We start from the raw sequence: 26,704 nt of genomic DNA on the forward strand, positions 1-26,704 counted from the left end.
CACTTGTTTTTGTTTTTTTTTAAATTATGGTCCATCATATCTGAGACACCCTGTATACAGGCCACTCCAGTTTGAAAGGGAACAGCCAGTTGAAAATGACTAGGACATTAAATACCTAGGCGAAAAGTAGCTTGAAAGCAGTTGCACTTATCACACATATATGATAGCACAAGGAGCTTGTCCGGCCATTCGGCATTGTCACCGTCTCGTGTCATCATGGACAAGACTTCATAGCCCTGTGTTACGCAAACCAAGCTAGGTGTCAGTTATGGGGCAATAACCGAGTGCTCAAAATTTCCCACAATGGAGCTGCCTGTATATTCTTAGAGCTGTAGAACATTTCCAGTAACGGTGTTGCATGATGTGTGATTGTAAACTAACCTCTAATCACACACCATCTCCTTGATGATGTGTCTGTTACACATCTTTGTCTATCAGTGAAGATGTTCTAGTCATTCAGCAGTCATTGTAGCCACTGCACCTTACAATCTTTATTATGCATTGTTGTACAGCGGTTTTCTTGCAGTAGGTACAGCTTTTAACACAGAGCGAAACCCCTAGCCACACACCATTACGCTAAAAGCTTAGCTTTGGTATTTACACTACTTATATGTGCCAAAATGTTTTGTAGTCTGGAAAATGCATCATGTACACTGTACTATGCCATATTTATTGTACAGGTAGCCTCTGTATGAAAGAAAACATGCACTTTTAACTCAGTTTTTCAGATTTTTTTTCTTAACTGCACTCAGAAATGCCATACGGTAAATGTACGGTAAAGTATGCTTGTATGTACACTGCCTTTTCTGCAATAGAAACACTCGTGTCAAATGCTGTGCCTAAAAAAATAAACGCGCTTACTGAATGTATGATGCAATAAAAAACAGCTTTTTGATTCCAACAAGCATCACAAATATTTCATGCCTTATTCCAGCACTACACGTTTGGTTCATGCATGTTCGTCACACAGGTAATGACCACAGGCACTCCACCAAGCTGGAAGGAGACAGCAGAGAAGGGGCAGGTGGGCTGACATAAGCATTGACAAAAGAGAGTTCAAAATGATGCTTTTCAGAAATTGGGCGAGCTGCTTCAACACCTTTTCCGTCTTCAGGAAGAGACTGTGCAACACGCTGCTGAGGGACTGGAAGATATACTAGCAAACACACTGAAAATGAAGTGGCAGCCGGTGGGGGCACTTGTTTGTCACTGCTGGCTTCTCGCTGCACACAGGTTGGCCAAGGGCACAACCACATCACACAATTGCTCACACACTTGCAGATGTGTGTTGTGCAATGACACAAGGAAATGACAGTGGCAACAGGGGAAGAGTGCCTGATATGACTCTCTATGCCAGCATGGTGAGTCGTCTCTGGACGCTAGATTTTCCATCGCAACTGCCGCTGCACCATCCCTCGGTACGCCTTCCTCTGGAGACGGGTCGTCCTAGAGAGGCCAAAAGTACAGCACCGTATGCTCTTCTCAGGAGGCAGGCGAGGAGGGATCCTGTCTGTACGAGGCAGCCACCATTTAGAAGTGGCCTGTTGTTATCTGGGTCAGAGGTAGCGTCGCCTGCACCCTCTGCTGATATGGGCACATCCAAACAGAGGCTGTGAAGTGCAGCACGTGCGGTGATGATGCGCACTGTCCACTTCCACTGGCACTGGTGCATCCGGTGTCTTTGAAAGCAACGGAAGCAGCTCTTCAGCACACCAATACAGCGCTCAGCCACAAATTGTGTGAAAGCATGTGGCGTGTTGTACAGGCCTTCTGCTGAGTCAGGTCTGTAATGTCATGCAACTGGTGCAGGCAGCCATGGCTCCAGTGGGTAGACATAGTCTCCTGCATAACAAAAAATGATGCAGCTAAGCATGTCCTTTCTCAGTGATCTCAACAGCATTACAGGACACTCTGCTATACAGTAGAAAACTCACGCCAAGTAGCCCACATCCAGGCTTTGCTGAATATGACATTCAAGAGCATACATACATGCAGGATTTAGATGTATAAGTGAGCACTACTGTAAGGTCAGTCTTTTACCACCATATTCATATAAATGATGCGCTATGATTGCCTACAAAACACAAGCGCTGTCAGGTGCATTTTGCTTTGGTTTCTTCAACAGGAAAGGCTATGCATTTCAACAATGTAATATGTGTCCTGTGTTTCTGCTGCAATTATATTTAACAAAAGGAAAGGGTGGCAATACACTGTATCATACTGTAAAGTGTCTGCATTTGTGTAACTGTCCAGACTGATTCTTGTAGCTTTAGCAGATCCGGCCAAATGCATAGTGCTGGAGCTCAATAGATGTGACTGAGTTCGCCCGACGGGTGACACGGCTATTTTACTGCTTACCCAGAAAAAAAATCACCGTCGTCCAGCAGGCCTTCCTCCGCCTCGGAATGCCGCCAGACAAACGCGTCGCGGAAGGATCCGGGTCAGCGCGAGTCCACGGCCAGGATGCACATGTTCGCGCCACAGATCTGAGAAAAAACAAGCACAGCCCGTACTCACTCTCGCTGCCGAGGCCCGCACTTGTAGCTCATGCACTTGTAGCACTTGAACTCATGCGGTCAAAAACAGTGGCCGAGGTATACTCACTATTACGTCCGCAGCGTAGAACCGCTTGCGGCTCGTTCGCAGCACTGCCCCCAGACTCCTTGATAGTGATGAGTGCCCAATAGACACACCCGACGACGCCGGAGATGCTGCCGCGGCGAACGTTTAGGCAAAGGACGCCCTCCTTCGCCGCCGCCTTCCCCTCGGGTCTCCTCGGAAAGCGAACACCCCCCTTCTGTTACCCAACGTTGACATTGGTCTCCGCTGCCCGCCGCAAAGGCTTGTTCACAGTCGGTTGGGCTGCGCCGACGTTTTCTTCATTTCCAACGGCGCCTTGAAACCCACCTGCCGCTCCACTGACAGCGCACTCACCCGCGCACTTCCGAGTTCAACGGCGAGTTCGTCGCACAGACACTGCGCAGTCTCCTCGAAATAACTCTCCCGCGCGTCAAAGTCGTCTTCATGCACCCTCCGACACCGTTGCTCGCGCGGTCACCCGCGTATACGACGATGTAAACAGCCGCCATTTTCTGTCTCAAACGTGTTGATACTACTTTTTCCAGTCTCAAAAAATCGTCTCAATCTGCTCGCATAATTAGATGGCCAACGTCACCACTTCTGCGCCATTTACGACGTCAGTCAGTGACGAAAAAAATCAAAATGGCCGCCGACCAATAGGAGAGAGCCAAATGATATACTTTTTGAGACAATTTCGATTGAGACTGATCCGTAATCGCGCCCCAGAACTTACGATAAAACAGATGAGTCTTTCCCTCCGGGCCTTTGGGTCCACTGGCGGGCAAGCGGGCTCCGTGCTAGTCCTGGGTTATCTGCTAATACAAAATATTCGGGCGCAAGGAAGTTGACAACGGAATGCCGAGTGTCAGATAACAGGCAATTGCTCAGTATGTGCATGCGAAAAGAAAGAACAAATTACTCACGTGCAACACGACCGCACGCCCGTCCCGCCGACCGGCCTTAGTGGTACTGAAAGCAATGCTCGGCTCGGCTCAAACATGGCTCAAACGGCAAAAAATTGGCAAAAAACCAATTATTATTATTATTAAAGGAAATGGCGCAGTATCTGTCTCATATATTGTCACGTAGTGGTGACGGCAGTCGAAGCAGCGATGAAGACGGACGAAAGGGTCTTCTAAAAGAACTGTTTATTGGGCTGACTTGCACCCAAAATGGACTGAATCACTCGGCGGCGGCGAAGCGACAAGCGTGCTCGGCGGTCGTCGAACAGAATGCCCGCCGCTGTCGGCCGTGCTTAATTTAAAGCTGATAGCGAACATTCGAGATAAAGGGCGCAAAGTTACTAGAACATTCCGGAACAACGTAGAATCAGCTTTGCTTGGCTGCGATCAATCGAGATAAATGTAGTCGCGTCTTGCGTCGCAAACAAAGCGATAAGGTGGTGTCGCGGCAGATTTTGAAAAACGAACAAACACTGGAAATATTCGCGGCAATATCGTTGGCCACCTGAACCGCACAGTTAAGGAAGGGATAAAGGAGGGAGTGAAAGAAGAAAGGAAGAAACTGGTGCCGTAGTGGAGGGCTCCGGAATAATTCCGACCACCTGGGGATCTTTAACGTGCACTGACATCGCACAGCACACGGGCGCCTTAGCGTTTTTCCTCCACAAAAACGCAGCCGCCGCGGTCGAGTTCGAACCCGGGAACTCTGGATCAGTAGCCGAGCGCCCTAACCACTGAGCCGCGGCGGGTTAGAGCTGAAAGTTTAGCCTTAGTTAAAAGTGCTGCGATTAAAGTGAATTACCTTTTTTCTAAATGTTCAATCTCCAGCATGTATAATATGTTTTTGAGTATTGGGGTACCAGATAATAGCCGCATATTCTAATGCAGGAAGTACATTTGATTAATAGGCAAGAAGCCGACTTAATAATAATTAATATTAATTGGTTTTTGGGGAAAGAAAATGGCGCAGTATCTGTCTCATATATCGTTGGACACCTGAACCGCGCCGTAAGGGAAGGGATAAGGGAGGGAGTGAAAGATGAAAGCAAAACTTCGTGCTTGAATCGGAGCGCTTGCAAAATCTGACAGCAGCAGACTCTCTGCTTTTTGTGGCGAAAGAATTGCTTCCTCTTATGGCGTGCATACTTGGCTCATACCCTAAATGTGCGCCCGCTGCACACAGTGTCCTCTCTGAAGCTTATCAAGACACAACCGAGAAATCGCCTCAAAGAAAATTCATTGGAGTGTCTCATTCATATTGCGTGTTAAGGGCCAGACGTCAACAGCTACCCGTAAGATACGATAAGGTGAAGTGGGCAGGCTGAAGAATTAGAGGCTTAAAGTGTAATTAGTAGGTTCAGAATGCAGTAATAAACTCTCTTACATTGTGTGGTCGCGCTAGGACGTCTGCTGTCGTGAATCTTAATTTATAGCCCCCTCAGCGCCTCTCGTTCGCAAATTTTTTTCAGAAATTCCTATGGAGAACCCTGATATATACATATATATACTTGTAAAGTAGACTGACACACGCTTAAAACGATTCGAAACATCAGTAAACCGTTGTTTTTAAGCGTGTGTCAGTCTACTGTGTAAGTTCTTAGCGCCTTCCTCGCACAGTTATATGTATACAGGGCGTCCCACCTAACTTGAACCAAGATCTTGAAAAAACCTAACCGTTCTTCAGAACTGAAATCTCGTAGACGTTCTCAAGGTATTCTGCGGCGATAATTGCACTCTCACGCGAGCAGAATGCACAAAGCGTCGCCAGCCGCTGCCGGTAACGCAGGAGCCGAGCAATAATAATAACCACTTTCTCGTAAGCGAAGAGATAATAATAATAATTGGTTTTGGGGGAAAGGAAATGGCGCAGTATCTGTCTCATATATCGTAGGACACCTCAACCGCGCCGTAAGGAAAGCGATAAAGGAGGAGGTGAAAGAAGAAAGGAAGAGAGGTGCCATAGTGGAGGGCTCCGGAATAATTTCGACCACCTGGGGTTCTTTAATGTGCACTGACATCGCACAGCACACGGGCGCCTTGGCGTTTTTCCTCCATGACAACGCAGCCGCCGCGGTCGGGTTCGAACCCAGGAACTCCGGATCAGTAAGAGAAGAGAAGGCGCGGCGCTGGCGATGTATTTTTACAAATCATGGATGAGAGCGCTGTAATCGCGGCGCATTCGGGCGCACGAAGGACGCTGTCACGTGGTATTTTTTAAACTCCGCGGGCTTTCGTTTTTCCCGAGTGAGTGAAAAACTTTTATTGAACATTTGCGTAGTTCGGCGGCAGCAGGATCCGCGTCGTCTTCATATCAGGCGATCCCGGATCCCGTCTTCGCATGGTCGGGCCCTCATTCCAGGGCTCCGCTGAGCCGCACTGCCTCGTAAGCGTGAATAAAAATGGCCACGCTAAGGCTATCTTGTTGGAATGTGCTTGGGTTGAGCAATATTTCTGGAGCTCCAAAACGTTCCTATTGACGCCTGAACGTTTCGCGCTATATTTAAAAAATAATTTAACTCGACTAATTATTCAAGTAAGACGAGGAAAAAATTGTACTGATGTTAAGAGTAGTCATTGATGTTAAGTAGTCAATGATGCTAAGAGTAGACATTTTGGAAATGAATAATAAAACTAGGAGCTGTGATGTCTAGGCAATACAATGCGCACCGTGAATGGAGGCAAACCACCTCACTTTTTTTCGTAGGGTCGCACCAGAGAAGGCATGAGGACTCCATGGTCGACCAGCAGAAATGTCCGAGTCCGTAGTCGACGCATGCGGACTCTTTAAGCTCGAACTCAAAGCGACCATCTCAACATCCGAAGACAGGCTACTAGAAGTGCTGGCGCTAATCCTCGATGTAGAAGAGGATGGCGACTGCGCAGGTTCCGCGTCGGGAGATGGCCTTGGCTCCTGCCCAGGCGAAATATTTGTGCCGACACTAAACCTCGATGACGAAGGAGATGCCGACGGCGGCCTCGACTCCTGCCCAGATACGATGACAGTCTCGTCAATGACGAGGTTGACTGGTGATAAGGACGACAAGCTGCTCTCGTTACCATCGGTCTCCGATATGCTGGCGTTGTTGCTCAAAGCCGCAACGCTGGCTGCGGGCTTCCGCGCGGGCTCCGAGAGCGGCTTTCCCCAGCATCAGAGACTTGCAGGGATGCAATGGGCTCGGCCTCCGTAGCGGCAGGTACTACACTTGGAGAGGCTGAGGCTGACAGAGCGGGCATATTTGCTCTCGGCTCGCTCGGTGCATCACTGGACTCATCAGCCGCAGGCACCGGTTCTTCCACACAGACGCTCTGAGACGCAGAGGAACCACCCGTAACAGCGTCGGTGTCGGAAACGCCGGGCTCCTTGGTGGCTTCATCGGTTGCCTGTGCGGCCGGCGGAGGTGCAGGTCGGGCCGTAGCCTCAGAGTACGAGGGCTTGATCGTGCATGCCACGGTAGCGTGTGGATCACCACAACGTCGACACTGCTGTACACAACCTTGGCCTTGCTGTCCAAAGACCCCTCAGCGAGCGCAGAACGGAGGCGTGCACTGTGCTCTGAAGTGCTCAGTCGACCCACAACGCCGACAAACACGCTGCATGCCTTTGTAATAGCATGTCACGCGGTGGCCAGCGACCTTGATGTAGTTAAGCACGGGCTGCTCAGACTTCTTTTTAATTCGGACACACCGCGTCCCGGTGGTGTAGTGGTGCACTACACTTTTTGACACCACACATATACTACAGTTTGACCTTAGCCATAAGCCAGTACGACAACCACATACTGGTAAATTGGTTCAAAGCACTCTCACCTCATACCTTTATGCAGTACTGATGAACGGTCGTACAAGCACTGGTTTTTCTTAAGGTTTTGCTTCTAGAACTGCACAATATCAGTGAGATGTGGGCGCACATCCCATAGCCTTCAACTATTGCGTCTCTTCCGAAATTCTTTTAACCTAATTTTATTTTATCACAATAGCGACATCCGGATAAGCTTACTTTCTGGCTGCGTTCACTACCTTATTCATGCCTGCTTTCGTGGCGCCGGCCAGGTGTACACCTAGTGCGCGGCAGTTGTCGCGCCTTTCCGTCCCTTATAAACAAACGCATTATTTGTCGTTTGAAGACGTTTGTCGTGTATCCCCTCCCTCGATTTTGGCCGATTCACACGACGGACTGTTCGCTCGCGGCCCGCGCAACACGTGTTCGTGCGTCACCAAATGGAGAGGCGTGCCGTCGGCCCGCGGACTGGACAACCAAGGAAGTTCAAGTGCCTCTCCCCTCGCGGGAATTAGCGGCGGACCGCGAAGATGCGCGCGCCAGCTCTGGCAACCACCACTATTGCCAGTATTTCAGCTGCCGCATTTTGCTGAGTGCATGGCGTTGAGCTGGCACGCTGTTTTGACAAGACTTTCATTTGAGCTAGTTGGTTGTAGCTTGACATGGTTTACGCAAAAAGCGTACAGGCGCTAAAAGACGCAGACAAGCACACTCAAGACAGGACAGGACAAACAAGCTTCCGCTTCTGTTTTGACAAGGTTCCGTGAAAAAGCGATCGACACGGCTAGCAAGACGACCCAGGCCATTGAGGAATTGGACAAAGGGCCGCACCTGCACAATTCAATCGTAGTCATGGGTCGGGAGGAAAAACCAGTTTGACCAGCGTTGTGAAACGCTTTAAAATAATCTGGCAACAGTGGTACACGCAGCGCGTCGTCTGCTCTTTTGGTCAACAAAAGAATCTAGTAACGTTGCTTTTGGTACGTCGCATCCGCTTGATGTCATCGGATCGCAGGCAAGCTTTTAGTGGGGGCGCTCTCTCTCGGTGGGCATGATCAGACGTGTCTCAGCACAGCTCCATGCTTTGACGCTGTTATCGGGAGAAATCCTGCCCATCGACTGAAAAGGAGTGAAGAATCGGATGTCGGAACTCGCCGGGATTACGAGGATACAAAGTTTTCCACCAAGTGAGTCCGATTTTTCCAATAATCCAGGATTTTTGAGGCGAAGCGAGCTAAGCCTAACCCGGGCGATACATGGTCGGAGCCCCGGCGGGGGAGCCGAGGGAGCAGCAGCGGCGCAGCGGCGCTCCTAGCGTGAGGAGCAGCAGCGCCACGGCGCGCGGCACGAAGCGCGCGGGAAATTGGAAACGAGGGCAGCCATCATGGAGGTGGTTGAAGGTGATGAAGTGGACCCGCGGGAGTTCACGGCGCCGGGACAGTGGTTCCAGTGCAGAGGGAAGAAGGTTGTCCCGCTCGAGAAGAGCAGGAGGGAAATCGAGGCCGAGCAGTTCAGGCTCCGGCAGGCCGGAAGAAAACTGGCAGCATTTTCAGTAGAGAAACAGGAGGCACAAATACCGGAGGGAGCGGACAAGAATATTCTCCGACCCAAAAGTGGGCTAGATAGACTCCTTCAACGTGGACCTGCATACTTAACAAGAATGATCAAGGCGTCGGCGGGCGTGAATATTCAAGAAACGGAAGAGGAAGACATCGTGATACCATCGCTACGACAAGTGGGGAAAGGAAGATGAAATACGTGAGCATAAACCTAATCAAGCTAGGGGAGGAAGAACAGGTGCCAGTTTTCGCCTACGTGGCCACTCCGGACGGCTGCGGCAAGGGAGTGGTGCACGGAGTGGATAGGATTTTCACCCAAGAGGAGATCATGCAGATGCTAAGGCACAAGGCAAACCCGGAGGTTATCGGGGTGAGAAGACTCGGGAAAGATTCCACGACTATATTAATACTCTTCAAAGAGGAGAGAGTACCGAGGACAGTCATCCTTGGGGGAGCCGCGCACAGATGCTACCTGTATAAGAAATACGAAGTATGCAAGGCATGCGGAAGACTAGGCCATAGAATCGACGTGTGTCCAAACCCGGCAAACATCAAATGCCGTGGTTGCGGACAGGAAAATCCACCAGAGGCCCACACCTGCAAGCTGAAGTGCCAACTCTGCGGGAAAGATCACATGCTGGGGGACAGCAAATGCAAGCTGATCCATCGTACACCGTACGAAATCAAAAAGAGACACTGGGAAAAGAAGATGAAGGAAGAAGCGGACACGGGGGGAGCAACCAACCGCATCGCAAAAACCCAAGAACACCAGAGCCGCCCAAGGGCCAGACCAGACGGGGAGAAGGAAGGATACAAGCCCAGGACGAGTTCCTTCCCTAGACTAGGAGAGGAGCAGCGGACAGCCTCCAGGGGACGAAGCTCTTCCAGAGGGAGGAAGCAATCCAGGGGAAGGAGCCAATCCAGGGGACTGTCGAGCTCGAGAGCCAGGACCCCCAGTCGAGCCCGAGGCGCATCAACAACCCATAATGGTAAGAGCAAAGGCGTGAGCTTCGCAAGCACGGCTACCCAGGGCGGAAATATTAAGGACAAAAAAGACGAGGAAATAGAAAAATTGACAAACATTATTACGAGCATGAATGCAACGATCCTTACTTTAAGGGAGGACATACAAAATTTAAAAACAGCGCAATACAGTGCCGCCTCAAACTCAAACAAAAGCAGGCGGATCTAAAATAGCGGCGCCCAACAAAATCGAAGGCGACCCTCTTAGCGTTCAAGCCGACAGCAAGGGTGCGGAGATTAATATGATGGTCGAGGGTATCTCTCCACCCCCATCTAAACGCAAAGTCAGGGAGGAAAACTACTCAGACCTGACAGCGGATGAAAAGCTAGAGAAATTAAATGCGAAACTGGAGAGAAGTCTTAAGAATTTTGCTAAGGAAAGAGACAGTAAACTTGAGGACTTAGCCAATCAGATTCAACAAATGCAGATACAGATGCGAAATCACTTTCACCTCATGACGGAGGCGCTCCAGCAATTAAAGGGGGAAACCGCCAACCTAAATGCGAGAGTGACTATACTTGAGGAGAACATGACAAAGTTGAATAATGGACAGACAGCCCAATAACATCCAAATTTGGCAGTGGAACTGTCGCGGGTATCGGCGCAAGCGACCGATATTGCAGAGCACGCTGTCGCTCCGCGAATCAGCCCCCCTTGCTATGGCGTTGCAGGAGACCGGTGGCCCGGCCAAATTACAAGGGTATCGCGCCTTCCACAGTGGGAAAGGGGACAAATCGAGAGTTACAATACTGGTGCAGAGAAACGTAGCACCGATCGAACACGAATTAGAAGACAACGTCATAGAAAACGTCTTTGTAGAAATTTTAACAGGTAAAAAGGAGGAATCACACACTTTCCCACTCAATATTTACAGCCCACCGCGACAACGGAAGGTCCGCTTCAGGGCGATAATGAGCAAGGCACTTAAAATAGCGGGGAACCAGCCGCTAATTATAGTAGGGGATTTTAACGCCCATCACCCGGAGTGGGGGTACACCAAGGAAGACGCAAAGGGGAGACAGTTGTGGGAGGACACGCATAACCTGGGGATAACATTGCTGACTGACCCGTTACACCCCACGCGGGCGGGGAACAGCATTACCGCCGATACCTCACCGGACCTGACCCTGATTAAAAATGTAGAAACGACGCAATGGATAAATACGGAACTCAATCTGGGGAGCGACCACTCAATAGTGGAAACCACGGTTGAAATCAGGAGTAAAGTCAAAGGAAAAAAGTGTTTCCGGACGAAAATCACAGACTCAGACCGATTTAGAGAGTTTAGGGAGAACAGAGACATAACCAAGATAGGAAATATTAAGGACTGGTGCGAAGCGGTAAAGAAAGACACCAGGAAAACAACTAAGACGCTAGAAGGAGAAAAAGCTCCGGAAATAGCGGATGCCCGACTCTTACACATGTGGGAGGCCAAACAGGGCATGGAACGTCGACTTAAAAGGCAAGGTAGAAACAACAAAAACCTCAGAAGAAGGCTGGCGCGTCATAACAAAGAAATAGAAGATTACGCCTTTAAGCTGTGTGAACAAAATTGGACTAACAAATGTAGTGACATGGAAAGGAATATGAATCTCCCCCAGACGTGGAATATCCTAAGACATTTATTAGACCCTGACACGTCCAAAACACAAGCACGAGTCAAAATGCCTAAAGTTAGACACGCATGCGAAGAACAGGACGACGACATATTCATGAAAAAACTCGTCGAGACATACATAGGCGACACGGAAATTAGAGAGCTACCCGACTACCACGGGATTCCAAATGAGAAGTTAGACGCGCCCATCACGAGAGCTGAAGTAAGGCCGGAGATAGCGAAACTCAAAACCAAGTCGGCTCCAGGGCCAGATGGAGTCACGAATAAGATGCTCAGGAACTTAGATGACACCTCGATAGAGGCCCTTACCAGCTACATGCAGGATTGCTGGGAAAAGGGGGAGATCCCACCGCTGTGGAAAGAGGAGGCTACCGTGATCCTGATTCCAAAACCAGGGAAGCAACCGCAGCTGGAAAACCTCCGGCCTATATCACTCACGTCATGTGTCGGAAAGTTAATGGAACACATCATTCAGACCAGAATTTCAAATTATATGGAGGAAACAGAGAAATGGCCAGACGAGATGTATGGCTTCAGGCCCCATCTGAGCACACAGGACGTCATGCTACGGCTGCAGCAAGACATAATTCATTCCAGAACCAAAGACGTGAAAGTCATTATGTGACTAGACCTAAAAAATTCCTTCGACAACGTCAAGCACGAAGCCATTCTGGAGGGGCTCCAGCAGGCAGGAATAGGGCTAAAAACCTATCGTTATATCAGAAATTTTTTAACGGACCGCACGGCGGTTATAAATTTCCAGGAAATACAATCCGGCATGATCAGGCTGGGTAACAGGGGGACACGTCAGGGATCGGTACTGTCACCCACTCTTTTCAACATGGCCATAAGAGGGCTCCCGAAGGAATTGCGAAAAATTGGGAACTACAACTTAAACTACAGCCTGTACGCGGATGACATCAACCTCTGGATCAACAGAGGGAGCGACGCAGAGATCAATCAAACGCTGCAGGCGGCAGCAGACGTCATCTCAAAGTACGCGGAGGACTTAAATGTTCTCCTGAAAAATCAGAAATCTTCGTGTATAATGACAAGGCTCTCAGGAACAAACCTCCCTCTGACCCACAGGTGTACGTGGAAGGAAGGGAAATACCAAAGGTAGAGACAATACGAACATTGGGCCTCTACTTACAAACACACGGGAGGAACACGATCACAATTAACAAATTAGAAAACCACGCGACCCAGACATTAAACCTCATCAGGAGGGTCTCACTTAAGGGAGGCGGCCTCAAGGAAAAAAACCTCCTAAGATTGGTACAGGCCTTCACCATTAGTAGAGTGGGATACGCCACGCCATATCTGAACCTAAAGGCAGATGAGAGGAGCAAGATAGACGCGCTCATCAGGAAATGCGTAAAAAAGTGCCTAGGGCTCCCAATCTGTACATCGACGGAGAAGCTACTGGCCCTAGGACTGCATAATACGATTGCAGAAATCGCGGAAGCGGTTAAAACCTCGCAACTTGAAAGACTCAGCACGACGCGAGTGGGAAGAGCTACGCTAAGTAATCTTGGAATGGCCACAGACAGGGGGCAATAGGAAAGGGTCGACATTGACAGGGAAATCAGGGCGCACCTAAGAATCCCTCCCCTACCCAAAAATATGCACCCTGAGTTTAATAAGGAAAGGAGACAGAAAAGGGCGGAAGCGATAGAAAGAATATATCGGGGTAAACCCCGAAATGAAGTCCCCTACGTAGATGCGGCAGGGGACAGACACAGTCGATACATGACCATAGTGGCGGTAGATGGGGAGGGCACCCTCATCACGGCGGCCACCATACTAGGGAAAGAAACCGAGATAGCGGAGGAAGCCGCGATAGCGATCGCTTGCGCTGGCACCAAATCTAGATATATTATTAGCGACAGTGAGACTGCAATCCAAAATTTCAGCAGAGAGGATAAACCCCCTCACCACCAAAATTTTAACACAAGGAGTGATTGATAGGACGATCAACATCATCTGGACCCCGGCGCACGAATCTGTCAGCGGTAACGAGGCGGCCCACAGTGCAGTTCGAGATCTCTACCTCCGTGCTGTACAGGATGGGTCGGCTCAGGCCGAATATGATAGAGAAGGGCGATTAATCTCGTATCAAGAGATTACAGAACACTACAAGCAATGCCGGAGGTGTTTTCCCCCACCAAACACGGCGTTAAATAGGAGTTAGGCGACGGCGTGGAGACGCCTGCAGACTGGAGTATACCCAAACCCAGTACTAAACAAACATATCCGATCGGACTGCGAGAACGATAATGTAAAAAGTGCGGGGCGAGAGGAACCATCGACCATATAATTTGGGAGTGCGCTTACTCCCCAGGCAGGGCGCAAAACATTAGCAGTAGGGAAGCCTGGGAAACCTTGTTGCGGAGCTCGGACCCTGAGCTCCAAATCACCGCCGTCCAACTGGCAGAAGAGGCCGCCGGCGAAACCAACCCGGCCAGCATCGAATGCGACCATCCCGTGCGGCTGGGCCGCTCCTAAGTCCTCTCCCCTGTAAAGGGGGGTGAGACAGAGCGGCCCAGGCGGTGTGGTCTTTCTCTGTTGGACAATAAAAGTTTTCAACAACAACAACAACAACAAGTTTTTAGTGGCGCACGAACACGTGATGCGCGGGCCGCGGGCGAACGGACCGTCGTGTGAATCGGCCATCGAAGTGCGGCGCACCCGACCCTGGCGGCCGCGTTTCGATGGAGGCGAAACGCATGGGCGCCCGTGTGCTGTGCGATGTCAGTGCACGTTAAAGATCCCCAGGTGGCCGAAATTACTCCGGAGCCCTCCACTACGGCACCTCTTTCTTCTCCCTCCTTTTACCTTCCCTGACGCGGTGGTTCAGCTCTCCGCGGCCGATATGTGAGACAGATACCCGCCACCTTCCCCTCTTCCCCCAGATCCGAATTCGATGTTTTTTTAACACGACAGCGTTAAAGCGACACTGAGGAGAAATTGAAGTTGGCTTGTATCGATAGGATACCAGCTTCTGATCACAAAAACGCCGCTCTTATTGAAAACAAAGCTCTTGTAAGGTAAAAACTAGCAAGAACCAAAATACAGGTATCGCCGCCACAGGCCAATCTCGCAAGTACAAGCGCGGTGAAGCCATAGGACAAGAGACGCCATCTTGCAGGAATTTTCCTTCCTACATGGTGCGCGAATCTCTAAGGCTGACGAAGGTAGGTTGCGCGGTTCAATATTGAAGTAATTTTTGTTTTAAAACCAATAGTGCACTTTTATCACACAAGGAAGCCAGACAAGACAACCTGAATGTTGAAAGCAAAGAAAAACCGATGCTTGGCGGCGCCACAGGCGGCCACGAGAGTTTCGGTTTGTTATGGCGCTTCGCGTCTATGAGCTTTGCGTGCCCCGTGGTTTTGTTTTTGACGCGCCTCGATTTAGAAGCGCCGAACAGCAGAGGAACTCCAAGTGCCGCTTCAAGTGCTAGTTAACCTTTGAAGGAGCTTGTTAAGGCTTTTCAGATGATCGACACGGTCGATGAAAAACTATGATGGCACGATGGTCGGTGATCGTACAAGGCAGCACTTGTGTATTCGCACGCTGGCCCGGAGAAACATTCCCGGCTGTGCCAGTCAACTTCAAACTACTTAACGGAAATCGTTTATTAGGGACGGGAGACAAGGTACAAGGCAGTTGAGAAAAATTGCTGATAGCCTAGCTCTGTTAGGCCAGGATATACCTATCGAAAGCGCGGAGATTTCTGCATCAGAAGAGTGCATTCACCAGATGCGCCTTTATTGACGGTTGTAACTAGAGCCGTCGTGGTGGAGTGGTAGCGTCTCCGCCCCTAAACGCCAAAGGCCCTGGTTCGATTCCGAACCTCGGCACGGGATTTCTTTTCTTTTGTTCAGTGAGTGGGCGGGGCGTTTCAGTGGCTCCATAGATGCTGCCACCGAATACGTTGGTTAGCGCTGAAGCGCAGGCTCTGTTAACGCGCGTTTATGCTGCGGCGTAGCGCGCGCGCGCTGCACGGCGACGTCACGTCGGCGAAAGCGAGACCCTCTATACTCCAACTGCGCCTTACCGCTGACGCGTTCGGCGGCATCGGCGCACTCTGACCGCACTGGCGGGGGGAGACTTGGAGCATGTCTCTATTTAGCGCCGAGTGCGCCAGCCGCCGCCGGCCCGGCCAGACTGATTCGGCTCCGCTGGGAGGTGCGCGTTGTGACGTAATTCAATAGCTTCGGCAGTTGGGCGGAGCTGTTCCTTTCGAGCTCTCGGCTAATTTAATACATTCACAGCACATATCTGAAGATACATGCAAGTAGGCGAGAGAGCCCGATTCAGTGGACCCGTTGGATATAGTGGAAGCCGTTGAGGCGTCGTCGTGCGCCGGCTTTAGTTTCAAGCCGCCGACTTTAAACGCGACCGCCCTTGAGCACCCATCCGTTTTTTGTGGCGCAAAAATAAATAAATAACCTGGCTCTTGCAACCGTGGGAGACATCGACGCCGCCTGCTGCGCCGTGCAACCGCGCCGTTCAAGGAATCACAATCCGTTGGCCCCAAAGCCCCGGCCAGCCTCCGATGGGCGCAAGGCGCCGACCTTGTCCTCGCCCCTCGCGACTCCTCGAACTGGGGTTATGATATTTAGTTTGCAACGGCTGCTCACTGAGGAAGGGGGAAACGACCCGCCGGCGCCTAACCTAACCGCGCTCCCTCAAAAGCATCGCACGCTCCGGGGGGGCTGAGGTCGCTGAAATGCAGGCCGGAGTTTTTGCGAGAACTACGTCGTCGGGTTCGGGAACGGGATCCATCGTAACGCTGGCAAGACGCCGGTGCAAACGCAAACGAAGCGGTGGTAGCGACCCCCAATAAATGCCTTCAACGTGCGGCGGCGGTAGCTTTCATTTCGGCAGCTGCTAGACCCCACCGCTAGCCGCCAGATATCACGGAGCCTCCGTTTGCGTCACGTTTCACGTCACTCCGTCCTGTGACGTCATAAAAGTTCTCCGTGTCGTCATAAGAGTTCTCGAGTTTGAATCGGAGCGGCGGGAAAATATTTTTCAGCTTCGAATCCAAATTTCTTTAAAATAAATGCATCTTTCGCTCCCGGACAAGCGGCAACAAAGCCATGAAATGCCGGACTATCAGATTTTGCTAACGAAAAAAATTTGATAGGGTTCTCCTATGTGTCGCTTTAAGAACATTGTAATGTGTTCCAAATGTGTGGGCATGCCCTGGAACAGACAGCTAGGTTTGGTTTATGAGGGTTTAAAGTCCCAAAGCGACTCGGGTAACCATCGCATTACATAAGGTTCGTGCTTTTTCAATACCAGGAACCACGGAGGCGAGAGGTTGAGAATAAATTTCGTACTCTAGCCCCCCACGTTTTCACTTAGTCGCGGCGGCGAGTAAGTCAACTTGACTGCTCGTTTGGGCAGGTTTTCAGACTCGAGTGCAGCCAGCCAAACTGTGCAGCGCGTACGTTGTGAGAGTTTCGCGTCACTGCTCTTTTGAAGTTTTCGCGGTGTCGGTGATGTTATGTTTGATACACACTTTGAACGTCGTCCGCTGACGGGGCGACACTATATAGGTTTTCCACTGGTGGAACAGCCGCTCGTGGCTTGAGCTTTTGCTTGCGATTTCCAGTTATTGAAAGGATTTTTTTTCGTAGTGAGTACAAGCGCCGACGGTGTCGTTATCGAGATTAACTTAAGCTGACTTTCGTGTGGAAATTGCTACTGCGGTGAGTAAGGCGCTCCACACTTGGCATTTATTCGTGTCGTGCGATCATACTGTGTTGGGTTACTGCTGTTCACACTATGAAGGTGAATTGCGCGAAAGTGCCTATGTGTCATTAGTATGCGCAATCTCAAATGTGACGTGCTGTTCGTAGAGGAAATTTCACCTTGTGTTGTTCCTATAATTTCTCTCTACTCACTCTGAAAAATTTTACTTGTGTGTTTGATTCGACCTGTAGCGATTTTGGTGCGTAAGAACTTGTGTCGCGAGGGAGCTTGTTCCTTTTTCGATGAATGGACTGTTAATAGAGTGCTAATCGTTTCGGTTATCATTTCCTTATTTTATTTACTGTCACTTATCGGGCATTATTTAACACGTGTGTTCGCTAGATCAGATACTAATCTATCCTGGCCCTTAACGCTGACGACACATGCTCGCACCATTCAGACAGGTTCTTTCACTTCAGGTCCTGCTTATATGGTGGCAGCCTATTTGCAGTGTGCTGTGTATTGCTTCCGTAAGTTTCATGGTAGCATATTTAGTTTGGTACTTCAAAAATTCATGACTTGGCGCCTCTCTCAGATTGTAGTCCCATTACAGGGAAGACGAGTCAGTGGCAATTTCATTGTTCTATTTCGTGTACCCAACACAACATGCGAGCTGCGGGTCCTGTAGCAGTTAATTTTGCGTGCGTGCGCGCGCGCGTGTGTGTGTGTGTGTGTGTGTGTGTGTGTGTGTGTGTGTGTGTGTGTGTGTGTGTGTGTGTGTGTGTGTGTGTGTGTGTGTGTGTGTGTGTGTGTGTGTGTGTGTGTGTGTGTGTGTGTGTGTGTGTGTGTGTGTGTGTGTGTGTGTGTGTGTGTGTGTGTGTGTGTGTGTGTGTGTGTGTGTGTGTGTGTGTGTGTGTGTGTGTGTGTGTGTGTGTGTGTGTGTGTGTGTGTGTGTGTGTGTGTGTGTGTGTGTGTGTGTGTGTGTGTGTGTGTGTGTGTGTGTGTGTGTGTGTGTGTGTGTGTGTGTGTGTGTGTGTGTGTGTGTGTGTGTGTGTGTGTGTGTGTTAGGCGCACGCCCGCGGACGTGATAGACTTGTCACTGGTGCGCCTGTCAAGACATACCGTGCCTTTTAAGCGAAAGCTCTACTCGGTGAAAAATTATCTGAGATCGTCTCTGGATGACTTTGAAATTACCTTGTGATGCCTACCACAGCATTATCTTTCCTATAAGCTACATAAGGTGTACCATGTCTACAAGGTTCAGCATGACCACCCTGGTTCACCATGGTGGCGTGGTCTTTGACCTTGATCTCGGGCCAACCCACCCCCGAAATTTGACCTTGGCAGATTTGGACCAAAACGATATCTAGCCATAACTGAGCGCACCAAGCACGATGGCGACCTCTAAATTTGGCGGGCAAACCCTAAAATTTGGCCCACCTACCCCCGTAATTTGACCTAGGCAGATTTCGACCAAAACGATATCTAGCCATAACTGACCGCACCGAGCACGATGGCGACCTCTAAATTTGGCCCGGGCAAACCATAAAATTTGGCCCACCCACCCCCGAAATTTGACCTTGGCAGATTAGCACCAAAATCGATGTCCAGCCATAAATTACCGCGCCGAACACAATGGCGACCACCAAATTTGGCCCGGGCCACCCCTAAAATTTGCCCCCCCCCCCCGAAATCTGACCTTGGCATATTAGCATCAAAATCGGTGTCTAGCCATAACTGACCGCGCCGAACACCATGGCGACCTCAAAGTTTGGCCCGGGCCACCCCTAAAATTGGACTGGCCGAGTTGAACCAAAATCGATGTCCAATCACAATTCATGGTGCCCGGCACGATGGCGACCACCAAATTTGGTCCGGGCAATTGCCAAAATTTGACCTCGGAGATTTGGGAATACGTTCGCAGTGTAATAGGTTTAACCATGCAAGTTTAAACCCTGACAGATTTCTTTTATGGTTAGCGTTTCATTTTATACGACATTTTGGATTTGCTGACGTCTGTTCTTTAGCCCGTGTTCACTTGTTTTGTTTGATTTATGCCTGTGACAGCTTTGCTGGGGCAGGCATTCCGTCACCTCTTTATTTTCTTTTGGCTTTATCAGAGGGGCTCTAAATTGAGGAAATGAGGCCTGCCTTCCCCTCCATGGGGCGCGAGGGTACGTACAGTCTCTGCCAAAAGTAACTAGGCTGCATGGTCTGCTTCTCGCTCGTATAGTAGAGCCCTTACAGCTTCCGTAAAGATCAAGTGGTCCTAGACGGTGACGACCAGGGCTGTCCTTACCGTAAAGCGATCTAGAGCTTAGGGGACGAGATAAGTTATCAAATGTGCAACTATGAGGCAAGTCATGCTTCCTGGTTACTTATCACAGAAACTATACATGCGAGTAAGCAGCTGGGCTGTAGAACAGAGCCTCACGGACGGTGTTCTCTGAGAATCCCAAAAGGAAAAACTTCCGAGTTAAACGCGTTCATTCTTCTTGGTTAATATTAAGCTATTCTAATCGCAGCTTAGGAAGTCGATTCCTTTGTCCACCCGCCGTGACGCCGTAAGCAAAGGTGCAGAGCCGCACGTGACCGCACCGGCCACGACGTTTGGCAGGACTGCTAACCGCGGTCCGAGCGCTAACCACTCCAACCTCGCTTCATCTTACTTGCCCAAATTATACCTCCGAGACGAAGACGACGAAGAAGCGCATACCACGAGCCGGTGACATGAGCACGCGCGGTTTGCCAGAAGCGCGTACCGCTACCGCGCATGCGCAGTTCGCGCTGAGTTCGCCAGATGGCGCCGTACATAGCGCTCCTGCCTGCCTGCCACGTCGGCATAAATCAGCGCGTGCGCAGTGGCAGAACACGTTGCGTGGCTCTTGATAGTTGCCGGACTGCAAGCCATGGCTTCGTTAGTGGCGTTTTTAGTGATCGTGCGTGCACCGTACTGGGCGTCTCAAAAAAATTTTAAGCGCTCCCTTTTCACGTGAGGGCCTTTCCCATGATGCTTTCCAATATACATTTTATGAGTAGGGTTCAGAATTGTCACGTGATGATAACTCCACTAACGCCCCTCAGCGGACAAAGGTAGCGCACAATCTCCTCTCTCCTGCTTCGCTCCTCCTTCCTTTGTCGCCCGTGGCTCCCCCTACGCGAAGCTGAACTTAAGCACTCTCTGGAATGATCGCGCTACGTATGAAATCGGTGCTTGCATGCGCCACTCGCGTTTTTGGCACCGCGGGTGAAGAGGAAGGAAGAAAGCGCGTGAAAGCACGTGACGGCGTCCGACCAATGGGAGGGCCTGATGTCGAAATTATGGGCAGTATAGGAGGTGATCGAAATTATGGGCAGTATAGGAGGTGAGCGGCACCCTTCAGAAGTTAATGGTGGAAAATTATTCCGGAGACCTTCACTACGGCACCGTTCACTTTTTTCCACTCCCACCTTCCTCCTTTCCTTTACGGCGCGGTTTCGGTGTCCACCGACTTATGCGATTCAGCAAGATTGTTCATCGTAGCGTGAATATGGGTTGCGCAAAAGCGACATTCACATGAAAGAACACGGGGCAAGCGCAGTGCCGTCTTCTTTCATGTGGATGTTCCTTTTGCGCAACCCATCATTACGCGAGATATGAGAGACAATTACTGCGCCATTTTCTTTCCTAAAAAAACATTTTCCAATTTTTTCTTCGGAGGAAGGTTTTATTTTCAGTTCGTTGAGGGGATTCAGATATCATATTGAGAATGATTAGAAGCGTGTTTTCATTGCTTGCTGATGTACTCTCGACTTAGCGTATGCAGGTACTTGCCGCACGTCACTTAACGGCTTCAACGAATCACGGGAAACTGGCCTGTGGTTGTGTATAACCACTACGGGCTCGCTTAACGCGCTCGCCGAAATTTTCATTGCGTATTTTTGCTTGCGAATGATGCTTAAGACATTATGAAACAAGAAAATCCTGCTTGTGAATGTGGCGTCCATATTTTTTCATCCAGGAAACTGGAAATTTCAGCACAAACGCTTCCCTTTCCACCCTTGCTTGCTCTTCGGAGAGAATACAGTAGAAGACCTGTCACAAGCAGCTAGATTCCTATAAAAAGGAAATGTCACCAGAAAATTCTTTTTTTTAAATAACTACACACTAAACAATTTCTCACCCTTTAGGGTGTAAATCAGCTGTCCCCAGACGAACACCCTTTTTCAATTTTTTGGTGCTAAAAAAGGGTGCAGAGATCAGCACCGTTAATGAAGGGTGCACTTAGTGATACTTTATAGGATGTAATGGTTGCACCCTCATTAAAGGGTACTATTTTTTCATAACACCTCTACGAATGCATGGTGGAAGGGTGCCCCACGTCGATTCACTCATGAAGCAAAAGCCTTGGATTGATGCGCGCCATCGAAACTTTCATGCTTTGCAGCCTTCCTTCAGGGTGCTGATCTTTGAACCCTTTTAAGCACCCTAAAGGGTATTCGTCTGGGGACAGCTGATTTGCACCCTTAAGGGTGAGAATTTGTTTTGTGTGTAGGCCGCCACCGCAACAGTGAGATCTTACCAACCCTGTGCATGATAGCCTCAGCTGCTTACGGGCCATAAAACCAAACACACACACACGCACACGCGCGCACACACACACACACACACACTTTGTTAGAATTAATCACCACGTGAAATTCGCCTACGCTCAGCCCCTAATTTATAACTGAATTTATTCCATGGCCTTTCAGTTTCGCTTTCAGGAGTCGAAAGACTGTTGTGATGTCACAAGTGAGCACCAGGTCTTGTGAAGCATACAAAACCGATATATAGCTCTTTGTTCATTTGCTGCCATCCTGACTTCTGCAACACTTCAGTGTAAGAGTTTGAATTAATTAAAACGACAAAGCAGAGTTCATATTGCACATTTGTGTGCCAGACCAAAAGCACATTGCCAAAAATTTAGTGTTTTCACTCCTTCAAAGAATGCTTGGTCCTCTCGCTGGCCTGTGTTACATTGCTGCGACTGACGCTGAAAACTTCTGGTTGCCTACAGCTGTCACTTCGCCCCACAGGAGTCTCTGAAATTTGAATTTTTCGCGTTCCGCTCAAAATTCGTGGTATATTACAAGCAAACGATAAGAAGGCATACTGTGGTCGATTTATAGCTAACTGGAGTGCATTCTGTGCTATAGTCCACAGGCAAAAAAGTGAGTCTCACCGAAACAAAACTGCGAGTACAATCCGCAGTGTAGACACGTGACAATCTGCCCAATGCATTCCGTTCACTTTGCATTCTCTCCTTACTTCACCGAGATAATTTTGACCTCTCCATATCAACAGCGTGACGAGCAACTCAGATCGGCAGTGTGTAATGGAGGAGTGGACTTTTGACTTTTTTCGATTAACCGATGTACGGAGGAGTTCACTTCTAGACAGCTAACGCAGAGGTCAGGCGTAGTTTACGCGTGGACTTTGTGCGTAATTCAACCGCCTACCCGAAAATTCTGGACAAGAGATCTGCAGATCTTCCGTCGGCAGGCTTGCATTTTATCATTAACGTTTTTGCTATCGTCAAAAGCGTTCCCTAATGTTTTTCTATGGGAGCCTTCACTGTTTGATGCCAGCTCGTAAAAAAACATCCGGACTATGACCATCACCTTCAATATTTCCATTAGAGTATACTTACAATTTTTCAATTTTCAATATTTTGCCCAAGAAAGCTGGACACGAGTTGTGCGCTGTGGGAATTTGAAGCTTAGCCGCGGACTGCCCCGGCGCGGTCTGCAGGAAATCGAGCGGACCCTGCCGTCACATTTCCCGTGCCGCCCCGCGCAAGGCAAACTGGGCCGGCCGATCCAGTTGACCGCCAACTACTTCAACATCGAGATTCCTGCAGGAAACGTTTTCTACTACGACGTGGAGATCTGCTCCGAGACGCGCAAGGAGGCCAAAGTGCCCGAGAATCGCAAGTACTGCTGCATCAGCACAAAGATCAACCGCCTGGTCATCGAGTTGCTAGTCAAGAAGTACCGGGTCGACCTGAACGGCTGCATGCCCGCCTTCGACGGCCGCAAGAACCTGTACACGCGCATTGAGCCCAAGTTCCGCACGCGCACATTCACGGTCGACTTCGAGGAGAACCAGCGGATTCAGAAGTTCATCGTCAAGATCCAGTACGCGGGTACCGTGAATCTGGAAGCGCTGCACGCGGTCTTCGACAACCGCGTCAGCCAGGTTCCCCATGGGGTTCCCCACGGTCCGTGTCGCAGCACAATGTCCATGGCCTGCAGGCCGTGGACATTGTGCTGCGACACGGACCGTCGATAAACTCACGCCCGTCCGGCGGTCCTTTTTCAAGCCGCCATCCTCGAACGACTACAACACCCTTGGAGGTGGCCGCGAAGTCTGGTTCGGCTACTACACGAGCGTTCGGCCCGCTCAGTAGAAGCCCATGCTCGACGTCGACATGTCTCGCCACCGCCTTCTACGAGCCTCTACTCCGTGACCGACTTCATGTGCAAACTGCTCAGCGAGGGCCGGCGCGAGATGTCGGCCAGACTTCAGGGAACTGCGCGACTCCCAGAACGTTCGTCTCAACAAGGAGCTCAAGGGTTTGCGCGTCAAGGTCACCCACCTTCCATACCCTCGCAAGTACAAGGTGATTCGCGTCACTAAGGAACCAGCCAAGAAGCTCTTCTTCAACATGGAAGACGGCTTCTGTTGCGCGGTGGCCGACTACTTCTATAAACGTTACCACCGCCTCTCGTACCCGAACCTGCCCTGCATCCAGACAGGCAGCGCGACCCATCCGGTCTACCTCCCGCTGGAGGTCTGCGTGATCGTCGAAGGGCAGCACTGCAAGAAGAAACTGGACGAGAACCAGACGTCCGAGATGATCAAGCGTACGGCCCAGCCACCGGCCAAGCGTTTCAACGAGACCCGCCAGACGGTGCGGGACCTGGTCAGCAGCAGCGACCAGTGTCTGCACGAGTTCGGCATCAAGATCAGCACCGAGCAGACGCAGCTCAGGGGCCGGGTGCTCGACCCGCCGTCGCTAGTCTTCGAGAACAACTCCATCGGCAAGCCCCGCGAGGGCACCTGGGAACTGCGGGGCCGTCACTTCTACGAGCCGGCCATGCTGACCCGCTGGACGCTGCTCAACCTGAGCCGGTTCGCGCAGCGAGACAGCCTCCACAACTTCGTCAGAATGCTCATCCGCGTCGGTCAGGAACTGGGCATGTGCATCGAGCAGCCGCTGGACGTGACCACGACTGATGCGAACCGCAAGCCCGTGCGGAACATCCTTCTCGAGGAGCAGCGCAAGACTGTAAGCCTCGAGATGGTCATCATCATGCTCGCCAAGAACACGAACTACGCCGAAATAAAGCAGGTAGCCGAGACCGAGATCGGGCTGCGCACCCAGTGCGTGATGGACAACAACGTGATCAAGAAGTGCAGCGCCGCGCTCATCATCAACCTCTGCCAGAAGATCAACGCCAAGCTGGATGGCATCAACAGCCTGCTGCCCAAGGAGAAGCCGAAAATCTTCCAAAAGCCGGTAATCATCATCGGCGCGGACGTGACTCACCCGGCGCCCGGTGACAAGCTGAGGCTGTCCATCGCGGCGTGCGTTGGCAGCTTGGACTCCATTCCATCCAAGTTCCACGCCTCTATTCGCATCCAGATGGAGGACTCCGCCGCCACCTCGCCCTGGAGATCGTCAAGGATTTCAAGGGCATGATGAAAGACATCCTGAAGGCTTTTATTGTGCTACCAGGCACAAGCCGGAGCGCATTATCTTCTTTCGAGACGGAGTGAGCGAGGGGCAGTTCATGGAGGTTCGCAACCGCTAGGTAAGTTTCGAATGCAAAATGGTTTATACCCGCATCTTTTTGTGGGTTGTTTATAATTGAAAGGGGCAGCAGCATATTGCCTCGCGGATTCAACATCGAACATAATCGACTGCGGTAACTGAGGCGTCTCAATTTAGATAAAAATGCAACACACCACAGCGCTGGTGTTCATCGTACCTGTCTTGTACTGTGTTGCATTTTAAGCTGTCATGAATTACCTGCTAGCCAGATCAGGCACGCTTCCAAGTTTGTATGGATTCTACCAGTTTTCCAAATACGATAGGAATTTACTCACAGCGCCATAAGTTTCTCCTAACTTTGTGCGAAAGACGCCGGCTCGTATCTGCTTGACTGTGCACGATATTGTGTTGTCCTGCCCATCCCCTGTGTCAAGCTCCAGAAGCAGTGTTTAATCTATTAGCCGACCAGCTCAGGACTACAGCTGGGCCGTGATCTTGTTTCCAGGTGAGCGCCATCCGACTGGCGTGCCAGGAGCTTTCCCCGAACGAGACGTACGAGCCGGCGCTGACCTTCACCGTGGTCCAGAAGCGTCACCACACGCGTTTCATGCCCACCAATGACCGAGACGGGGTTGGCCAGTGCCGCAACGTGCCGCCCGGCACCACCGTAGACTCTGTGGTCACGCACCCGCTCGACTTCGACTTCTACCTCTGCAGCCATTTCGGCAATCAGGTGCACAGTAATGGAATGCCGTCTGGGGCACCGAGTGTCAATAGTCGGTACTGGTGGCTGTAGAGGATCACAGGGTCGCAGAAACTCTTTAATGACGCAGAAACGAAGTGAACCTGCTCAGAACTTGTCAGTGCAAAATTAAGCAGACCACTATGAAGGCAGCGACAGGGAGTTTGGGCGCTTCTTACACACTATAGAGCACCGGATGACTGTTGGCTCTGGGCCCGAATAGCAACTGTGCATGCGCCAACTTTGATATTCCATTGCGCAACAGTGAGTAAAGGGTTCCCACAAAGTGGGATGTGTCTGGTTTATTGAGGTTTAACGTCCCAAAGCGACCCAGGTTATATGAGAGACACCGTAGTGAAGGGCTCCGGAAATTTCTTATAATAAACTGCACATCTCCAACCAAAATTTTAACTTTAACCCATCGTTTCGAAGCCGACGTGGCTCCTTCATCGGGGATGACTGAGGGCAGTAGCTAGTGTCTTTTAAGTATGCAGGGGAGGGGTTAAAAGAACGACAGCTGTGTCGCGAAAGGCGCGGGAGAGGGGGTTTAGGCTGTTAGTCACGCTGGCGCACTGCAGGGGGGTGCTGAATGGCGACTTTTTTCGTTGCGTTGAAGAGCGAAGTCCCTGGGCATATACTGGGGGCAGGTTTCCTTTTGTGCGGTTGATATTGTTCGGGGTGGTTTGGATATGCCAGGATTCCAGAAGGAGCCTCTTGTGGTAATTTGTTTCGGTTCCGAGGATGCGGGTTTCTTCAAAGTTGATTGTATGGTCGGAGTCCTCGGAATGTTCGGCTACTGGATTGCGCTCTCTTGCGAATTTGCGGATGTCGTTCTTATGTTGCCGAATTCTTTGAAATTTTTGGTTTCGGCGATGTAGCTTGCGTCGCAGTCGGCGCATGGAATTTGGTAGACAATGCCTTGGGCTCTTTCTC

At 50.4% G+C, this 26,704-nt stretch overlaps 1 protein-coding gene and 1 long non-coding RNA gene across 2 annotated transcripts; one reads left to right on the plus strand and one right to left on the minus strand.

Annotated features, from left to right (window-relative positions):
- Nucleotides 1-477: 477 nt before the first annotated feature.
- On the minus strand, nt 478-3,304 carry LOC144115301 (uncharacterized). Its single transcript, XR_013311345.1, has 3 exons — nt 2,605-3,304; nt 2,359-2,486; nt 478-1,842 (listed from the first exon to the last, which is right to left on the minus strand). It is a non-coding gene; the product is annotated as an uncharacterized LOC144115301 (long non-coding RNA).
- Nucleotides 3,305-8,704: 5,400 nt separating this feature from the next.
- LOC144119632 (protein argonaute-4-like) lies at nt 8,705-25,825 on the plus strand. Its single transcript, XM_077652205.1, has 4 exons — nt 8,705-8,872; nt 23,004-23,472; nt 23,747-24,951; nt 25,535-25,825. The coding sequence occupies exons 1-4, from the start codon at nt 8,705-8,707 to the stop codon at nt 25,823-25,825; spliced, it is 2,133 nt and encodes a 710-aa protein (XP_077508331.1).
- The last annotated feature ends 879 nt before the right edge of the window (nt 25,826-26,704 follow it).

The sequence above is a fragment of the Amblyomma americanum genome, chromosome 1, assembly GCF_052857255.1.
Source record: "Amblyomma americanum isolate KBUSLIRL-KWMA chromosome 1, ASM5285725v1, whole genome shotgun sequence".
Lineage (NCBI taxonomy): Eukaryota > Metazoa > Arthropoda > Arachnida > Ixodida > Ixodidae > Amblyomma > Amblyomma americanum.

Bases quoted from the DNA above. Each gene is read 5' to 3' on its own strand.
- LOC144119632 (XM_077652205.1), top strand. From the start codon at position 8,705: ATGGAGGTGGTTGAAGGTGATGAAGTGGACCCGCGGGAGTTCACGGCG. The intron at 23,473-23,746 runs GTCCGTGTCGCA...CAAACTGCTCAG, and splicing joins TCCCCATGGGGTTCCCCACG to CGAGGGCCGGCGCGAGATGT. The intron at 24,952-25,534 runs GCATGATGAAAG...TCTTGTTTCCAG, and splicing joins GATCGTCAAGGATTTCAAGG to GTGAGCGCCATCCGACTGGC.